The sequence below is a fragment of the Cygnus olor genome, chromosome 1 (assembly GCF_009769625.2).
Source record: "Cygnus olor isolate bCygOlo1 chromosome 1, bCygOlo1.pri.v2, whole genome shotgun sequence".
In the NCBI taxonomy this organism is placed as follows: domain Eukaryota; kingdom Metazoa; phylum Chordata; class Aves; order Anseriformes; family Anatidae; genus Cygnus; species Cygnus olor.
The window spans coordinates 98641202-98661598 of record NC_049169.1 but is presented as its reverse complement, the minus strand read 5'-3'; the positions used below and the strand labels follow the sequence as shown (position 1 = coordinate 98661598).

At 41.7% G+C, this 20397-nt stretch overlaps 1 protein-coding gene across 1 annotated transcript in view; it reads right to left on the bottom strand.

Moving 5' to 3' along the window:
- Window positions 1-20381, bottom strand: part of GTF2E1 (general transcription factor IIE subunit 1) — a 55323-nt gene extending 34942 nt beyond the window's left edge. The window contains exons 1-2 of the mRNA XM_040571948.1: window positions 20220-20381; window positions 10541-11018 (exon numbers count right to left, since the gene is read on the bottom strand). Coding sequence (XP_040427882.1) covers window positions 10541-10988 — 448 coding nt within the window. The 5' untranslated portion in view covers window positions 10989-11018; window positions 20220-20381. The remainder of the gene's footprint in view (window positions 1-10540; window positions 11019-20219) is intronic.
- Window positions 20382-20397: the final 16 nt, after the last annotated feature.

Genomic DNA, 20397 nt, shown 5'->3' with positions numbered 1-20397 from the left:
TTCTCTTATCTACATAGCCAATACGGCTACACAGATTTTTTTCTTTCATATATCAACTATTTCTGTTAACTGTTGAGACCTTAACAGCGTAAAGACCAAGCCCAAACACATCTTTTCATATTAACAGAAAAAATATTCCTCTACTCCTTTTTGGAGAGTATGGGAAAAGCATTTTAATTAAAAAGGAGTGTAATTAGAATGAGGAAGAAGCACACAGTCCCATAATCTAGTATAGGACAAGAAAAAAAGAAAATGGTGAACCCTGACTCTCCCGGGGGACTGTGGTGGTGCAAATACGTCGGTATGAAGGCTCCAAGCATAGTTTTGTTCTTTTGCTTCAATTTCAGCCCACAGTTGTGGGGGATGATGCAGAGAAAAGGGTAATTACTTCCAAAAGTAAGAGTTGTTTTGTGCAGCAGGACAGAGTTCTCCAGAGAAAAATCTTATATGCCGCGGGACGTTCACATGAAGTCACTGATGAAGGCTACACAGAATCACTACCATGGTTAAAGCAAGACTGAAAAATACAGGGAGAAATGTGTTTATGAGCAGCTGTATGGTGACAGAAGGACTTTTTTCTGCATTTCTGGAACAGAAATTAAGAAATTTACACTATTTGACAACAACAAGGTAGATTTCATAAACTGTTACTGGTAGTGCTAAGCTTTCAACAAATTCAGACACAAATGTCCACGTTCAGAGCTGATAACTGACTAGCAGCATGTTCAACAATACTAAACCTTACGTTATTTTTGGCTTTATTTTGTAATGGAACTCAAGAAAGAAAAAAAAAGCAACGAACAGACTACCTACATGCTATCCCAACTGCAACTATTCCTCAGAAAACACAGTTAGTAGGAAACAGAATGAGCACCATTGCTTGTGGAACATTTTTATCCCTTCAAGTAGTTTAAATACAAGACTGTCCAATGCTGGCATACGCTGTGGGTTCTCCATTTCAGTTGTGCAAGTTTTAGCACTTCTGGGTAAAGACAGCAATGGCAACCAACATGCAGTCTGTGGGCAAGAAAGGATTCTTTAGCAGAATTTGCACTTGTGTGCCTCCCACCACCTTATTTCAAACATCACTTTGCCATAGGCATGCAGATTAGGCCATATCTATGTAGAAACTCCAAGCCACAGAGCTCTTGAGAGGGCTGCCTGGTAGATAGTGTGTCCAGGGTCAGAAAGAATATTGCTGGGACAATATTCCAATACACCTACTCTTTCTGAAACATGCAATAACTTCAGGCACAGTGGAAGATTAAGCTCCCTTGCAGTTCAACAAAAAGCTCACTTTAGAACTTCATACTTCACTCTGAAATCTCTGGACAAGTCTCCCAAATGCCGTGCCTGTATTTCTCCATAGATGATACTGACATCAGCATTATCTGCAACACAAGCACACACAGCTTCACAGCAGTCACCCACTTTTTGGAAAATTAGCTGTCCAATTTCTTGTCCCAAAACATTAGAGGGGTAGAAGGAACCAGCAGCTTTCCATTAAAACCAAATTCAATATTGCTTTTAACTCGAGGCTGCTGTTAGTGACCTCAACTCCATCCTCCACATTTAAGACCCAGAACAAATCTGGTCGGGACATAAATAATGCTTATTCTTGTAAATGAAAGGAGGCAGATCTTGTGATTTGGCAGGGCACACGTGGATTGCAACTGCAAGAAGTGAATGTTTGGCATGTACGGTGATGGCATTATTGCCAGTTATCAAGCATTTCATCAGGACACCTGCCGCAGTTTCATTTGGCGTGCTTCTGCAAGCAACTTCTGCCTCACAATACTCAGCTGCTTTGGAAACTGGCTAGGAGAAACTGTGTTCTCATTGGCACCCCCGCAGCACAATTGATCAGATCGCTATAGAAACCCCATGTTTCTCACTCATTCATGCAATTGATATTTCTTCGTAAGCTGGAAAACGAGTCTGAACTGACATGATAACAGAAAGAACAGCTTGAATGTTGCCAGAGGGGAAGTTGTTAATTTTTCAGACAGTGTAACAGATTAGTGGCAAAGGATATTTGTCTGAGCTCACAGATTAAGGTTCAAATGCATACCCCTTAAGCACAGAACTGAGTGACAATAAGGACCAACTTTGACCTTCAACACACCAAAAAAAAACCACAGCACATTCCTTTCAAGTATAAAAAAGTAAAAATACAACCCCCCCAACAAAACAAACACACCCCACCCACAAAAAACACCACAACCTCAAAGCACTATACCGGATTGGCATGAGAAGGACTCTCCTCCCACCCCTCAAAAGGGTAAGAGATTTCATTCTTCCACACCATAACCACTTTTCCTCTGGTTATTCTCAAATTCAGACACTGAAAGAAAAGATCAAAGAACGGAAGATTACTTCACTACACATACTGTATATCGGGTCCTCCAAAGACATCCTCCTTCAGCAAGAAGCAACTGAACTTGAAGCAAAACCCATGATGTTATGCTTTCTGCTTATCCTAGAATCATTAAGGTTGGAAAAGACCTCCAAGATCATCTGATCCAACCATCCCCCTACCACCAATGTCACCCACTAAACCATGTCCCTAAGCACCACATCCAACCTTTTCTTGAACACCCCCCATGGACAGTGACACCTCCACGTCCCTGGGCAACCCGTCCCAATGCCTGACTGCTCTTTCTGAGAAGAAATGTCTCCTCATTTCCAACCTGAACCTCCCCTGGTGCTACTTGAGGACATTCCCTCTAGTCCTGTCACTAGTTATCCGCGAGAAGAGGCCGACCCCCAGCTCCCCACACCTTCCTTTCAGGTAGTTGCAGAGAGCAATAAGGTCTCCCCTGAGCCTCCTCTTCTCCAGACTAAACAACCCCAGTTCCCTCAAGCCGCCCCTCATGGGACTTGTAATTGTGAGAAAAATCTCGATAATTTTCTTCAGACAGGGCCCTTCACGAGCTTCATAGCCCTCCTCTGGACATTATTGAGGGCCTCGATGTCTTTCTATTTCTGCCTACAGAGGACCTACTTTTCATCCAAAATAAAAGAAATAAAAGTAAAGCTCTTTTATAATCCATACTCAAAACAAGTCAGAACTTCTAGACACAGAACTGGCTTTAGGAAATCAGTCTAGGCATCTTTCATTTGTCTTCTGGAGTTTGTGTACAGCTTAGTAATGTTTTCAAGACTACTTCTACATCCATTTTTTTTTTAATTGCATTTTGTTCATGGCTCCAAAAGACACCTTCAGAATGTACTGTCAGGTGGGCAAGAAGTTTGCCTGTGTTCCTCTAGAAAACAGACAGCTCTGGTGTATCGGAGAGAGATACATGCAGAAAACTCAGAAAAGGAACAAACCACACAAAAACGCAACAAAAACCCCTCAAGTAAATTACTTGTTCTTGAAGAAATACTAGATGACCAAAGCTACTTCGCCACTCCACCTCACTCTCTAGGACTTGCAAATAGCTGAACTGAAGCTAATGAAATCTACACAATGAAGCATTTGGTGGGAAAGCCTCATTACCACCTAGTTCCCAATGTCATAAGATATATTTACAGACTCATGAAAGATTGATACAAAGATGCCTACTCCATTTTGCTGTTACTTCACTGGAGCTTACTGGTTTTGACCACCATAAGCACAGCACTGCTACGCCTTCTCAGCACTGACAATGCACCAGCACCTTGCCTACCTGCCACGTGCGCTGCGAGACCTATTTCAGTACGGGATGGACACACTGGGGCCGCCAACCTCTGCCCAATTAGCAGCACTTGGGGAGAAAACACACTGCAGGTCTTCATTTGAAAAACAAAAAGGCAATAGCTTTTTCACAGCTATGCAGAGAGACCAGGGACCCAGTCAGCAGTTTCAAGCACACTGTATGGCAAACAAGCTAATAAGCTCTGTCAGGGGGCACAGCAGGTGTCAGTGCAGAATGAAGCAGGCAGGGTGCTCTAAGGGCACGGCAATGCTGTAGCTCCCTCAGCTGCGAAATAGCAACTTGATCACAGGCTGCAATGTATATGCAGAATTGTCCGCGTGCGTGTATTTTGTGGGCATAGTCTAAGCAGCAAATGACAGAAAATTCAAAAGGTGTCAACCAAATTCCAAATTTGATGTGCTGCATTACAGAAAAACAACATTAAACTGAATTTCATGCTATAGTTCTCCCTTCCTGCTGACCTGGGTTTGCAATTAGAGAAGGAGAGAAATCTAGTATCTTGAAAAAAAAAAAAAAAAAGAAGCACCTTCAGAACCACTTGCTGTTACCTAGAGGAGCACCATGAGTTACTCATTCATCTCAGTGTGCTGGCTGCTTTTAGCCCAATTGCATGAAAAATAATGTAACAATTTCTGAACAGTGAAAGACATTCCTCTCTTAAAAACATATATTAAACATTCCAAAAAATGGACAGCATTAGACAAATTATTGATCGTTCAGGAGTGCCAGATGATTTAATACATATTCAGTATAAAACTGGGAGAGGAATGCTGTCCTCTTCTTAGTAAGAGCCATTTGTACTCCAGCTCATAAGTACAACCTCGGCAGCTCCAAGCTGAAAGGGTTCTTCCTCTTGTCCTACTATGCACAGGCTGAGCCAGACAGTGAGCACAGAAAGACCTAACTGGACAGAAATACCCAAAGAAATTCCTAACTTTTTTTGTTGTTTTAAAAAACACTCCAAACAAGACGACGGAGCCAAAACACCAAGCAGGCCCACATAGTATTCCCTCAAATTGCATCCAGCTGTAGAAACACTACATGAGTAACAGGATTCTAGACGTGCTCCTGATCCAACTGAAAAATAGATGCCCGTGCCCATAAGGATGACACTTTGCAGATGCTATTACCAAACACGCAGTTTCAAAAGAACAGCAAGTTAATAGAGAAAAAGATAGGAACGCTGCCGTCCAGCTTTCAGGATATCACTGCAAATGGTTTTGCAACGTTCACAGATCCTAGAGATCTTATTGTTATCTATTTCAATTTGTAAAGCCAAAAGAAAAGTTAAAGTGATAACCGTTACTTGAAGGGCAACTATTTCCTGCACTTCTAATAATAAGATGTCCTTTGCAGACAAAAATGCTATCAATACTATAAATATGGGCTTGCATTTATCAGATAGATTAAAAAAAAGAGACAGCACACTAGCCAGAAGACAATCTGGAATACAGGGAATCAACTTGCCATCAGTCTACAGGCAACAGCTCCACTGAGTCTCTGATTTTGCCTCCGAAGAGGCCCTTACAGCCCTCACGTTCAGCACAGCACCAGCTCCAGCACTACTGTCACCCGTTTCTCCATCAAGCTGAGTGACCCACAGTGGGACCAAAGGGTACTTCAGAAAAAGCGTCCAGCTTGTACTCATCCCCTTCAGGTTACAGATATAATCTACACATCCCTTGTAAGGCATTCTGAAGAGTATTCTTAACTTTCAGAAAAGCCTGCATTAATTCTGATGTTTCTCTCAGTTTTTCTTTCCCTGTAGCTCCACGCTTTATCATTCTGAAGCAGAGTAAAGCTGACAGGAGTACTCTTGCAGCTTTTGCCAGAAATTTGAATAGAAACAGTGGAACTAAACAGGGTATGGGCAGTTTCCCTCTGTTGGCATTTGCCAAAAGCTTTATGTGGCAGCACAGACAAGCAAAATGTGCCTGTAAAGTCAAGAAAAATCACACAGAAGGGTTTACATACAGTTGGAAAGCTAACGAAAAGACAAAAAAAATCTTCAGAGAATGTAATGTTACTCAAACTGAACTGCTCTCAACTGTTTCTTTTTCAGGTAAAGTTTCTGGTATGCCAATTTACAAAGGCTAAGTCCTGGTTTGGGCAGGTAAAGCTGTAAACTGCTGTAGCAGTAATATGATATAGCACATACATGGCAGTACAGGGCAGATGAAGCTAACCTGAGTGCCTGTTCTGAAAAATCATTCAACCTAAAGAACAAGCATCAACAGCAAAAAGAACAAATATAGGATTGACTACATAGCATGAATATGTGGAATGAATAGTTCTTAAGGATTTTTTTTTCTAATGGCTGAAAGGGAGAGAATACAAAGAGATGTACCAGAAACGGACATGGGAGCTCCTGAAGAAAAAGGCAAGGCAAAAAAAAAAACAACAAAACAAACAGAGAAGGGGGAACATAAGAAAAAATAACAGAACAGGCTCAGAAGCAATTTGAATCAAATCAGGAAGATTTGAAGATAGTGTAAGAATTTGCCTGAGGAAGCAGAAATTCAGAACGAGAATAGAAGTCAGATGTGTTCTGAATAGCTCACTGGGGATGAAGCAAGGAGCTGAGTACTCAGAAGAAAAAGGCAGTAGCTCCAGAAATGTACACACAAGACCAAGGCAAAAATCAAGGGCTGGTCAAATTCCCAATCTCAATAACAGGGCCAAAATCATACAAAAGCTCAGCTTTGAATGTGATAATAAAGTGCCCGTGATAAGAAAGCCAGCCTCTGAACATGTTATATGCAAGTCTGTTATGAAGTACACAAATTACATGAGTGACAGTAAAACAAGTGGGGTTAAAGCGAAATTCAAGGTGTTGTCTCCCCTTCTAGAAAACTGATGTTGCCACCTTCAATCCATTCTTCCCAAATTACATTTGATATCAGAACACAGAGTGAGACTCTGATACGCAGTATACTACTACTACGTTGCACCTTCAGGAGCAGTAGTGTAGCCATACCCAAAGTCATTCATTTGGTCCAAATCAGGATCCAATCCAATCAAACTGTGGGAGGGCTGAGTGCAGGTAAGTTCTTAGCTGCTATCATTCCCAATAAGGCTCTAGTAAGTACAACCACAATTAAAAACATCCCAACAGCATCATATTTCCAATTCATGTTACCTACTTACCTTCTGTACTCTTATTTCCACTATTATTCATGGCTTACCTAACTGAACATTATGGTAAGGACACACACATCTGGATGTATAGAAGAGACCAACTGTAATTACATTCACTGTTAACATCAAGACTATTCTTCACAGTAACAGAAGTGAAAGAAAACAAAAGACTGCATAGAAGTTGCATTACAAAGGTAGAAGAGAACAGAAAAGTTACTTTATTTAGCCTGTATCTTCTTTCTGATGTTAAATTCACTTGCTACCCCGGCAGATATCTTGATACAGTTTAGTATTTAGAATACATAAGGAAATCCATGGCTTAGTATCAGCCAGTGTAATGCACTTCAGGATCTCGTTTCTCTCACTCCTTCATTTCAGCCCCACTCTCCCTATTCCAGTTTCCAGTCACATAGTTTCTTTCAAACTGACCTTGAATTTGACAGGCAACTCCAACACTACACTAGACTTACAAATATGATTAGGGTACAAGAACAGGATACATTACAGATCTTCCTCAACCAGACCCACTTAATCATGCTACAGAACACATATCCATGAAAATAATTTCCATTTTTGTGACATTCAACAAATTAATCAACCCAAGCCTGCATGTATAGAGGAAAGAAGACAGCTCCCTCTACTGGGTGAGACAATGCAGCTCCTTGGATCCCCCCTCCCACCCTCCACAAAACATACTTGCACATACTCAAACCTCTGAGATTTTTTTAAAACCAATCCACACAATAGCATCTAATTGCTTAGACTGCTTTATAATTTCAGGAACTGCCCTACAGAAACTTCTGTAGTTTCTACACTTAAAAGCATAAAGAACAAAAATCTTCCCCAAAGTCTGTGGAAGATCCAGATGAAAGAGCATCCTATCTGTAGGTGAAGCACTTGAAAATCCAGTGTCCCTTATGTCAGTGTCCGTTGTCAGCCCAGGTCTGGAAGCAGACAGTCTGGCTCTGTTATTCACAGCACACGTTTAACACTTGACTTTTCTTACTGTTACTCAATTAATCTTTTTCTTGTACATCTCTGCCTCAAGAGAGGGCCCTTACCTTGTTTAAGGGAATGGCTGCAGCTTTCTACCTACATGAGGCTTCATCGCAATAGCAACTGCAAATGATTGCTAGCATGTATGCAGAATGAAGTGATGATATATCAGAGCACAGGTCAGACAGCAGTCGGTGACGCAAAGGAAAGGCAATGATCAGTTTTTCAAGTGTTCGTAACAGGATCTTCTAGGAAGACTACAATCTTTTTCCTTTCTCAGTCAACCCATCTGAAACACAAGGCTCAAAGTAACACTTCACTCATATAGCATTCGCTTTTTTCTTTCTGTAGATCTCAACACATTCAAAGTGGGTGAGAACTGTCAGCTCAGTGCAGGAAGCCAGTCTGCAGCAATTCCTGACAAGCCTGCTGTCAGGTCAATAGGTAGAACACAAACCTGAAACCTCATGAATCAAAAGTTCTTCCTACAGGTTTTTAATTGCAATTAGCTGTGTGAAACAAGCCCAATCTTACATACACAAAAACACTGTCTTCTGCAGGACTCTAGGTTATTCACCTTCTTACACAGGAAAAGCCTGGAAAGATAGATGCAACTTCTAAGTCATCACTGCAGGACTCTACAGTAATGCACAACCCTACCTGCATAAGGACAACTGGTTACATCTCAGTTTCACTAAGAGCAGAATTTATCCAAATGAAAGCTATAAATGTTATTAATTTTTATTAATTTTTATTACCAGTTCTCCAAGTATAGTCAGAACATTAACTGAACTTATTTTGCATTGCTTACATCACTTGGCATAGAAGATTAAAAATGCTCTAAGTTTTTAACTTTGAGTTCCAGGAAAGCAGAAGAAAAGACAGAAGAAGATGGCCAGAGATTCTCAGACAAGTTAAGTTCCCAATATCAAGGCACAGGGAAGACACAAACACAGCACAGGTACAGCACTGCACTTCTTCCCGGTAAAGTACATAGGTAATATGACTTTGGAAAAGATTAGCTTTTGCATGTCCTCAGTAACTTCTTACAGGGAAAAAATAATAAAAAAAAAACAGCCTACAAAAACCCTGCTGTCTGCCCCATTTTTTTTTGTTTTTTTTTGGTGGTGTTGTTTTGTGGTCTTTATGGTGTTGGTTTTTTTTTCAAAATTATTTCAGAAATTATATTCACAAATGGAGTAAAACAGATCTGAAGCAAGACCTCCATTTGAGGGCCTGTACCCTATAGGTAACCTATACAAAACAGACCTCTGCTAAAGCTGAGAGACGGAGAGAGATGCTGTGGTAACTGAAGAGCACTACAAACCCAAGGTATGGACAGAGCTCACAAATCACACTTCACAAATCGAAACAGAACGATTACAGGCACAGAGGTTCAAAATCTTCTTACCATCACTGATAAGGAACGGAAGCTGACAAGTGCAGCCTGGTCTAGCCTAGCAGAGAGGATGCTTTCCATGCTGTACCTGCTTCATGGACCTCTTTGGCCCTGTGCTTTGATTCACAACATTTTATTAATGTGGCTGCAGCGCAAGTCAGCCCTGACTGAAATTCATAAGGCTTTCAGTTACCCTTCAACTCTTGTACTGCCATGAGCATCCATGAGTGGGAGAGGTTTACGCGCAGCACTAAGGGCCAAAGGCATCCTTGGAACAGTCCAGTAAACCTGGTTCCTCCACACACCTTTTCCAGAGTTCTCTGAGGGAGAGACCCAAATGGGTCTCAGGTCTTTTCTAAGAGGAAATTCCAGAGGGCAGTGGAGGCATGTGGCCAACACAATCCACTGCAACAACTTGAAAAAAATAAAAGTTGTCCGCAGGAGAAAGAATTTAAAAGGAAACATTAAAGAGCACCGAGAAACTAGTTCAGAAGGTAGAGGCCTGACACCCAACCTCTGCTCCCTGTCTTCCCCGCAGAATAAACCCAGATTAGAGAGGCAAAGCAGGATCTCATCAGGTGCGGGTGTTTTTCTTTTTCTTCCCTAGCACAGAAGCTCCTTTGACACCCAGAAATGACTCTGATTTCATATGCATGAGACAGATACACACCTCCACTGAGGCACACACTTGGAAAAAAAAATGTTTACTCCCAACCACAGACAAGTCTGGAATTAATTTAACTTTCGTGAGAATGGTTTACACTAGGGAAGCCAGGTTGTACAGCATAATGAAATGGCTAGAAGCAAATTAAACAGTAACAGTTCACTCCCCGCATGCCCATATCTACAGTACAAATTTCCTGCATACAAAACTCAGTGATTTATGTGTCCTCTCTGCAAAAAGAAGTCATGCAGTTTTGAAGGCAAGACCAGGTTATACCAAAAAGTCACCTTCTTCCAAAAAGGGCAGTTCGCCTTACTCATCCTTGAATTTGATTGGGATAAGACTTCCATTCCTCTACTGCTTGTCACTCAGCATATCTACAAGCATTTTACCAAGATTGCTATTTGCCTGTACAGACTCTACAAGAACTACTGTAACCATTACCAAAACAAATACCAGTGGGGCAATAAAACACGACATTATTTTTCTGCAACATTTTACAGGACTTTGGTATTCAGACACTTACCACATGCAGAAACAGTATCCTGACCTTCTGCCAACCTCAGGAGAATTATCCTAAGACTTTCCTTAAAGCCTGGCACTAACAAAGCAGAAAGCCAGAGCACTGTTACCATATCTTACCTGTCCTGGGGTCAAAGAGCTGGTTGGCCTCCAAGTCTGTGAAAGTGCTGAAGCAAATGGGGCATTTAAAAGAGGCGCGATTGGTGGAGTCTCTTTCGTCCGTCTCAATCCTCCTCCTCATGTGGTCCAGCTTGTACTTCACCACGTTAACCAGCAGGCGGTAGTTGATGAAGTAATAGTTATGACGGGTGGTTTTGCCATCTGGAGCTGTCTCTACCCTCATCCTGCATTTGATGAACTTGTCACCCTTGAGGGTGTTGAGGACAGCCCGCAACTGCTTCCTGTCAAATTTAAGGAGCTCTAACATGTCCTCTTCCTTCACACAGGGGTTTCGGATGAGAATGTCCAGAGCCAAAGCATGTTCAATGCCATAAAACCCACGCACAACATACTTGGCAAGGCGTTTGAGAGCCGCAGGGACCTCAGTGAGGACGTCTGGGTCAGTCATAGCAGGTTCAGATCTTGAGCTTCATGTATACTGCAATGAAAAAAGGCAGATGGATTCTTAACTAGTGTTCTGACTTCAGCAGTTTTCACGCATCTTTCTTACAGCTTAGAAAAGGATGGGATGCTCTTCATTTCCCTTTCCCCAACACTGATCTTTCCCCTTAGAAGTTAATAATATCTATTCTACAGAAGTAGAATTTGGAAGTGGTACTTCTAATTCATAACAGGATGGTGGAAAACAGAAGCACACAAACTGCTACCACAACATTCAGCAGATTTCAGTTCTACTCAAAGCTGGAATAAGAAAACTTTCTTGAAGCTGAGCTCCAGTAGACAGCTTCATGATCAGCTGAGACTTGTGTCCTGGTAGAAGCAGAAAAACTACAGCAAAAAAGGACCTCAGATGGCCTGAGAAAGTGGGATAGTTCTACAGCTCTACTTCATGTTACTTCATCACATTATAAATATCCCTGCCCACTTCTGTTTCTCAGACATCACTGGATAGCGACACTACATGAGGACAGCTTGCTAGTACAGACTGGTACACATTCAAACAAAAGCTCCCATCAGAAGAGACAGACTTTTTCCTTACTTTCTGATAAATGCATCTTAGTCAGCAGTCTGCAGCATGAAAACTATTACCACTATCAATTACTACCTAACAGACCACTTGAGCCTTGATCACAGGTGGGCAAACCTGTCCTTCCACAGGACTGATCCTACATTTTAAGTCTCACATTCAGACCTTAGAAGCCCACATGTAATGCAAAGTAAAAATCAAGACATATTGAACATGGCAAGATTATCTGTTTAAGAGATAAATACTTCATGAACTTACTGTGCTGTGACAAGGCAGTGATTTCGAAATACTGTATTTTCACTTCATTTTTCTTTACCTCAACATAAAGTGGCACAACTAGTCATATCAACTGCATGCTTCTGTGCCATACAAGGATTAATACATAGGATCAGATCATGCAAGGAATTCCTCATATTGTCACCTCTGCCACAGACATAACCCAGAATCAAATTGCAGCATGCAACAAATAGCAGTGACCCTTCTGAAGGAATCCATTTGTCCAGTGGACTTAAAACGGGAAGCAATTCCATATGGCACAGAGCAAGGTTTACTGTCATTTCATGAGAAGGTTTTGTGCATTTTCCCTCCACTCTTTCAAGTCTATACATCTGCAGGCAATAAAAATTTCCTTCCTGTCAATGAACTTGAATTTCCATGTGTAAAGGGCTGAAAATACGCATGAAACATATAGGTGCTTTTGAAAGACTCATTCAGGACTTCATACTTCCAGTTAACGTCAAATAAACCTTGGACTAGTCTATTTTAGTAAGAGGCTTCCATGCTGTTTGGGGATTGATTAACCATTTCTTAAGCAAAAGGTTCCCTCGACTAAAAAAAAAAAAATGAAACAACCGACCACACCTGAAGTTGTTTGTTCTTCATTTTAATTTTAATCTGTGAGCTAATGTCATTAACAGCAAAATCATGACAATCTCAATTTTCACTTGTTAGATGTTTCACCCACTGAACACGTAGCTCCCCAGCATTCAAGTCTCAAATAAAGCAACGAGGAGAGAGACAGCAGAAGAAAGAATCTGGATAAGTATCTTGTGTTTTGCATCACTATCACAAAACCCATAATATTTTTGTTTTAGCAAACACCATTACAGCACTTTGCTATACTCCCCACACTAACACATCTCTCTGAAATCATCAAACTCTATGGTATGGTTGACGTGCTGGAGGGAAGGGATGTCATCCAGACTGACCAGAACAGACTTGAGAGGTGGGCCTGTGTGAACCTCATGAAGTTCAACAAGGCCAAGTGCAAGACCCTGCAACTAGGTCACGGCAATCCCGAGCACAAATACTGGGTGGAGAATGGATTGAGAGCAGCTCTACTAAGGACCTCAGGTATTGGTTGATGAGAAGCTCAGCATGAGCCAGCAATGTGCACTTGCATCCCAGAAAGCCAGACTTATGCTCAGCTGCACGAAAAGCAGTATGGTCAGCAGGGCAAGGGAAGTGATGTTCCCCTTTTTACTCTGCTCTCGTGAGACCCCGCCTGGAATGCTGCGTTCAGCTCTGGGGCCCCAAGCACACAAAGGACACAGAGCTGTTGGAGCAAGTCCAGAGGAGAGCCACAAGGGCAATAAAGGGCTGGAGCACCTCTCCTATGAAGACAGGCTGAGGTAGTTGGGGTTGTTCAGCCTGGAGAAGAGAAGGCTCTGGGGAGACCTTACGACGGCCTTCCAGTACCTAAAGGGGGCTACAGGAAAGCTGGGGAGGGACACTTTGTCAGGGAGTGTAGTGACAGGACAAGGGGAAATTGCTTTAAACTGAAAGAGGGTAGATTTAGATCAGATATTAGGAAGAAATTATTTACTCAGAGGGTGGTGATGCACTGGCACAGGCTGCCCAGAGAAGCTGTGGATGCCCCATCCCTGGAGGTGTTCAAGGCCAGGCTGGATGGGGCTTTGGGCAACCTGGTCTGGTGGGAGGTGTTCTGGCCCATGGCAGGGGATTGGAACTGGGTGGTCTTTAAGGTCCCCTCCAACCCAAACCATTCTAGCATCCAGCATCTACATTTACCCAGCAGCTGCTGACTCACTTCCATCATCTAAGTCTATTCACAAATGTGTTATCACTTATAGAAATGCTTCCCCCTCAAAACCTTTAAGCAACCTTACCCATTGAAGCTTTACTTCTCTTCAACCCCCACCCTCCTCTGCATTGAGCTATGTTCCTCTTAAGGGTAATGGCCAGTGCAACTACAAAGCAATCAGGCTTTGCAATGTGGAGCTTACTATTGAATAAATTAAGGCTGCACTGCTTTTTTTTTTTGCCTTTTGAATATAAAAAAAAACCACGTTTATTATTTTCTTTTAAAACACTTTCCCGCCTCAGCTTTTCTCTCTCTCTGTCTTAAGGCCAAGCGTTACTCACAGTGTTCAAATTGAAATGAACTTAAAATCTGCTGTCTGTTTGATGGCATGCTGAGAATAGCTTACAGAAAACAACGCTTGGATGTCCAGCTCCAACTTCCCTTCAAGGAAATTCAATTTTGTTTATCCCAGCGTGAATTAGCCACGATGCACATATTTCTTGAGTCTACCTTCTTTGCATGCATTATGGTTTAACTCACACAAAGGCCATTTTTAATGGAGCTTTGCATTAAACTAGGTAAAGATAAAAGTGTCAGCAAGCAAGGATGCCCCAGGATGAGTTAGCCATGCAGTACTGAAAACACTGTCCTTTTTTTTTTTTAAAGAAGCCAGAGTCAACCTGAATACAGTCACAGGACACTGTGCCTGAAAATCAATTTCATCCTGTTGGTATTTGACAATATTACCATCATTTTGAGCTAAACCTTGGTTTTGACCGAATCTGCCAGCAATGTACAGACACTACAAAACTATGTCCACGCAGAGTCTAGCCAGAAGCCTTTATTTATTTAAACTGATTAATTCTACTTATTCAAAGTTTAGGCACGGAATGACATTAATACAAAGATTAACTTTAAGTCGTGCTTGGCACCCCAGAAGTGAATTAAAAAGACAAATTTTGGAAGTTAAAATGTTTCTAAATGTTGATCCTCAAAACAAACAAAAATCTCCCTCCTGATCAATTCATTGCCCCCTAAGAAGTCCTTGCAGAAAAGCTTGGGAATGAAGCTTTTAGTAGGCAGAGTGAAATTCAGAACATCAATTGTTACTAAAAGGAGGGAAAAAAAAAAGCAGAAAGTGGTTTCTGTGATTCTAAGCAAGCACATCTCACTCTGGATACATCGCCTGAGAGTTGATGCCAAGCATTTTCTCTGCAAAAAATCTCACTGATAAGACAGCTGCAGATTTCCACAGCCACTTTTCAACAGGTTTAAGGCACAATTTCCTGAATAATGCACTCGAATCTTACACTTAGACCTAAAAGGCACTAATAAACAAATAATACAAGGCACTAATAAACAAAACCTCCTGTAAGACTATGTACTTTTAACTACAGCTGAGAAACAAGGGAAAGATTTAATACAATTTCTCAGTGCCAAATGCTAGATTTCTTTCCCCTCCGTCTAGTGGGGCCAAAGTTTTCACCCGATTATTTCATACTATTTCATCTCCTTTACCAGAAATTTATAGTTACATCCAACTCCCCTCTATCCTTAGGTAATAGCTGTTGTCTCAAGTGTAACATTGGTTTTCTTCCAGGCATGGATATATGGAAATACAAGCATTCTGTAAACACCACAAACCATTCTTCCCCATCAAACTCCACTTCAGGAAGTTGATTAACAAGGATTAAATTCTAAATCCTGCAAAGGAAAGTCTTTGGGTGAAAAAAATGACTAGTGTCAGCTTTAAGGAAATTAAAGAAAATAAGCTGTCAAAGAATACCCTGGCCAAGCTTAGCTACATGAAAGTCAACAATGCTGAACATATCTAACTTAGCTCTAAGCATCAGTATGGACACACGGTCAAACAAGTTTTTATATGACATTGAGCCCTTGTCTTTGGTCACTCAGGCATTAGGCCTCAAACAAGATCCATATCGTTGGATGAAGGACGTATTTTGCAACAGCATTCTTAATTATATTTTCACATAAGTGATGTGATACAAGGCAGTGGTATGAAAGTGTATTACCATCGCCAGAACTCACCGGGCCAGGACCTAGCATTATTTCTTTAGAAGCTGATGTCACCACACCATGAAGAATGTCAGGCCACAGCACATGAACTCCAAATCCTTACTACCCTTCACCAGCCAAGATCCAGCTCACAAACGTTAATCCAATGTCACAGGAGTATAATATAAGATTCAAAAGCAAAGGACATTCTCTGCATTCTTAAGCAGTGATTTCACCTCCCATCAAAGCAGTAAGTCAAACCTGAATTAATTACATGTGCAAAGAAATACGATAACATCTAACAAGGTTTAAATGGATGTGCATCCATTTCGTAATGATGTCTGTACTGTCCTTAACAACATACAAACATTAAGGAACATTACTGGGGAAAAATAAAGAAACCCAGTGGCCAAGATGAACGACTGTGCCATGAACATCTGCAGCACCACCAACAAAGCACACTAGACAGGACAATGTTCAGAAACATGGTTTCAAAATATAAACAGACTTCACTAAGAAATAACTATTAGGGAACTGTTCTGTGTAATTGCACGAATACAATTCAGTATTATGGGTACATGAAGGAGGTAAATTTATGTTGTCATAATAGGAGTTTTGTGAACTCTAACAGGAATTATGCTAAGGATGTTACATCTGTTTTTCTTCCTGACAAAAGCTGAGACAAAAGAGGACAACTACTATAAAGATGATACCTAGAAGCCACTAAACAGATCAAACTAGAACTACAAATTATGAAAATGCAACTCAGCCAATGAATTAACCTGAATTTATATCTAATACTGCAAATGATCATTGCCTTGTTTTAGCATATAACTTTGAGGCTTATACTGACTCCACTAGTAGCTATACCAGACAAAAAAAAAATCGTTAAGTTTCACTGTTCATAAATCTGGTAATGTAAATATTTTGAAACTGGGATCTTCCTCAGACTCTTTGGGGGTATGCAACCCCCTAAAGACACCCCAAATCTCTTTTGGAGGAAAACTCAAAGTTACAGGTTTAGCTAGGAGGATCTATCAGACATAGCATTTGCACTTGGGAAGGGAAACTTGCTTTCTATCAGCCCCCATCCCCCAAACATAATTTAAATTACGCTATTTTTCACTAACAATTTCAGGACCAAGTTTTGCTGATTTGCTAGCAAAAAAAATCTGTAGGCAATGACTTAAATCACAAGAGATTTTTTTTTTAATAAAAAAATAAAAAAAACACCTTTGTTTTGTCCAAAATATGAATTCTGGAGAACTTATCATCAGCCTATTATTTGATTCATTAATTCAAGCAAATCATTCACCATAAACAGTCCCTATTAACTTCCTATCTTGTAATTTACGTTTGAGCTTTAAAAACCTCAGATGACAAGGACAGAGTCCTTTGCCTTTGTACATGGTTAAGTATGACAGGCTTTTGGGAGCTCCTATATGCCAGGTCACACTCCAGCAGTCACTTGCAAACTCCAAGTCTAGTTTTATAATCTCCAACTCTAATAAAATTAAAAACTGCTTTTCAGAAGATGATGGGTTTGAACTGACAGGAGTGATTCTGAATCTTCCTGAGCACAGAGAAGGAAAGCACAAATTTCAGAACCATGGCAGGAAAACATGCCATCAAGGTTTTAAATTTGTGTGCAAAGTAACCTCAGCCGTTGTCTCAAGTTGCACCAGGGAAGGTTTAGTTGGACATTACGAAGAACTGAATCAGAGAGAGGGTGATCAAGCATTGGAACAGGATGCCCAGGGAAGCGGTGGAGACCCCATCTGTGGAGGTATTTGAGAGATGTGTGGATGTGGCGCTAAGGGACATGGCTTACTGATGGGGCTTGGTAGGTCAGACTGATGGTTGGAGACTTGATGACCTTGCAGGTCTTTTCCAGCCTAGATGATTCTATGATCACAGAGAATGGCATCAATCATGATCTGTGCAACATGTCCCTATTATCCGGAACTGCCTTTATAACACAACTTCCAAACCTAAAGTCTTCTGACGTTTCACCAAAAGCTTACCACTTCTTGCAGACTGCAGGATCACTGCCCTATCTTGATGTGAAGTAATTAATTTTGTTTGCAAAACCTACCTGCCCTCAAGTATTAGAGAAGAAATAAACCCACAACACTCTGCTTTCACTAAAATCCTCCCTTCTTTTTGGCATTCCATAAACTGTAAACAAGTGGCCACATGTATTACAGGGCTTACTACTTCTAATGAAAAACTGTGCTGCTGCACACAGAAAGGTTGAAAAGCCTGGCTGAAATTAGGTCATTTTCACCCAATCTTCTCACTCAAAATATACAGAACTTCACATAAGGCAACATGGTCAGACCATGAATGCAGAAATTCAAGAATTACATTGAGCCTGCATTCTTCATCTAGACCTCATATAACAGCAAGATATCAATAAATTAAAGGAATACCTACATGCACATATATATATATACAAACAAAAGTATTCAGAAGTACTTCAGATGAATATTACCACTAAAAAACTGTTTACAGTTGCACCTGTAGACAAAATGGAGTGCACTGTTCATTGAAGGTGACACTTGGCGGCTAGAATAATGAAGGTTTAGTTTTCTGTCACAGCTTAGGTCAAATTATTCTCTCTTTGATACAGAGTTAAGTCTTCCTCTTCCTTTGCTGCCTGCAGCTACAACCCAGCCCCCATTCTGTGCTGACAGTTAGCTATTTACTTAGTGAGGTGAATAATTCTGATAAAAAGTGAAAACCTAGGGTATTTCAGAGGGAGGGCATTGGGTAAAAGTTCCCAAACTGAATAATTTATGTTGCCAGACTAGAGCATATGCAAAGCAGACAGAAGGCAGCATGGCTAAGGATATGGAAGAGCGAGCCTTCACCAGGTGGTGGCAAAAAGAGATGAGATTGATTGGGTTCCAATCTGCAGCCACTAGTACGTTTTAACTGTGGACATCACACTCAAAATTTACACTGTTACTTGAACGTATACCAGCAGACATACATCTATTATTTTTGAGACTTCTCAGAATTGGTTCTCATCATCAAGTGGTAAGGCTTTCATTTTCTTAGAATGGAAAAAAATAAAAGAGCTTTTTACAAAAATATCAAACCTAAGTTGTGATTACACTAGAGTTCAGTGGGCTTAACCTAGCATTTCTTGGTAAGCTTCAGACTGGATGGAAGCAGTAATCCTCCTTTGTACCCTGTATTCAAGAGACCTGAATACCATGCTTCTCAGCAAAAGTAATGCTGCAAGTGATGTTGTCTGAGTTTCAGGAATTCAGAAAAGTAGCAGTAAAAATACATGAAGGTATTAGCCTCAGAAAAGTTTTAGTTTCTCAGGGTGTATCAAACAGGTTTATATTCTGTGGACATAAGCAGTAACGAAGCAGAAACTAAATAATTACAAAATACTAGATTAGCTTTAATTCCTATAGCCTCTTGATTGGAAGAATTTCCTAAAGCATCCTGCATGAATGTGACATGTAAGTAGCACCTTAAAGGGAGTGGTAGATAGGAATGAAACTCCCATCATCCCTTAATCCAGTCAGATACTTGCTCCAGTCCCAAGCACATGGCTCTGTCTTCTCTCATACCAGCTCTGCCACTTGCAATACCTTTCTGTGAACCAATTAAAGCACTAAAGGCAGGAAAATATCCTTCTTTTTCTTTTGCTAGGTTTGCTTTTCAACAGTATAATTGACTGAATCTGCTAGTAGAAAAGTATGACAAGCAACAGAGCCAGAAGAAGTGAGAGGATGCCAGGGCAGGGAAGAGATGAGAGAAAAAACTCCCTTTCATGGTTGAAAGATATTAAATCATCCGTATTTGGTTAAGTTGTACATTAACTGTGTGCTGATGAACACCTTTTTCATGGTATTGATCTTTCTTATTTATTCTGAGCTAACTGTGATGATACAAGTTTAGCAGGTGAGAAAAATTTAACAGCTCACTGCCACTATGAGATGTGATGCTCCCCTGCTCCTCTGGGGAGCATCAAACTTGTGAGGCCAGAAGAAAATAAACGCGTAAAGTATCTTATTGACCTAGTGAACTGAATGGTTGCACGACCCAGCCTTAGTCAATGGCCAAACCCTGCAGAACAGAAGGGGGTTAGAAACGGGCCTTTTGGCAGCAGCAGGCTGCTGACTCTCCAGAGCTGTGGCGGCACCGGTTGCTCCTCAGCCTCCAGAAATGTCACAACTTACAAATCGCACTGACCCAGCGCGCAGACACAGACCCGAGCTCAGCAGAAACCCCCTTACGCTGCATCCTACCCTCCCCATTCTGTTACACGTGGGGTTTTAAACACCTCATTCCGGAGACCCCTTACGAGATGAACGAGGGGCTCAGCAGGATAACCTAAGAGAAAACTTAAGGGAAAAAAAAAAAAAGGCATAAAAAAAAAAACACCACAGAGACCGCAAGAAGCGAGGCGGGCGCCGGCTGGGAGCCCGAGGCGAAGCAGGGGCCGGGGACAGGCGCTCAGCCAGCTGCGGGGGGCGACCCCCGAGCCTCGGGGGAGGGCTCTGCCAACGGCGGGGCCCCCGGAGGACGGGTCGGGGCCACGGCGAGGCCCGCCCGGGGCCGGCACTGACCTCCTGCGGCTGCCAGCTCTCCCTCCTCGCCGGGCGGCGCCTCCGCCGGCCGCGTCAGAGCCCTGCGCCCCCGGCGCGATAAGATGGCGCCCGGCGCGTCAACATGGCGCCCGGCCCCTCCACAACATGGCGCCCGGCCCGCACGCTCCCCCACCTCCCCCTCGGGCGAGCCGAGCCA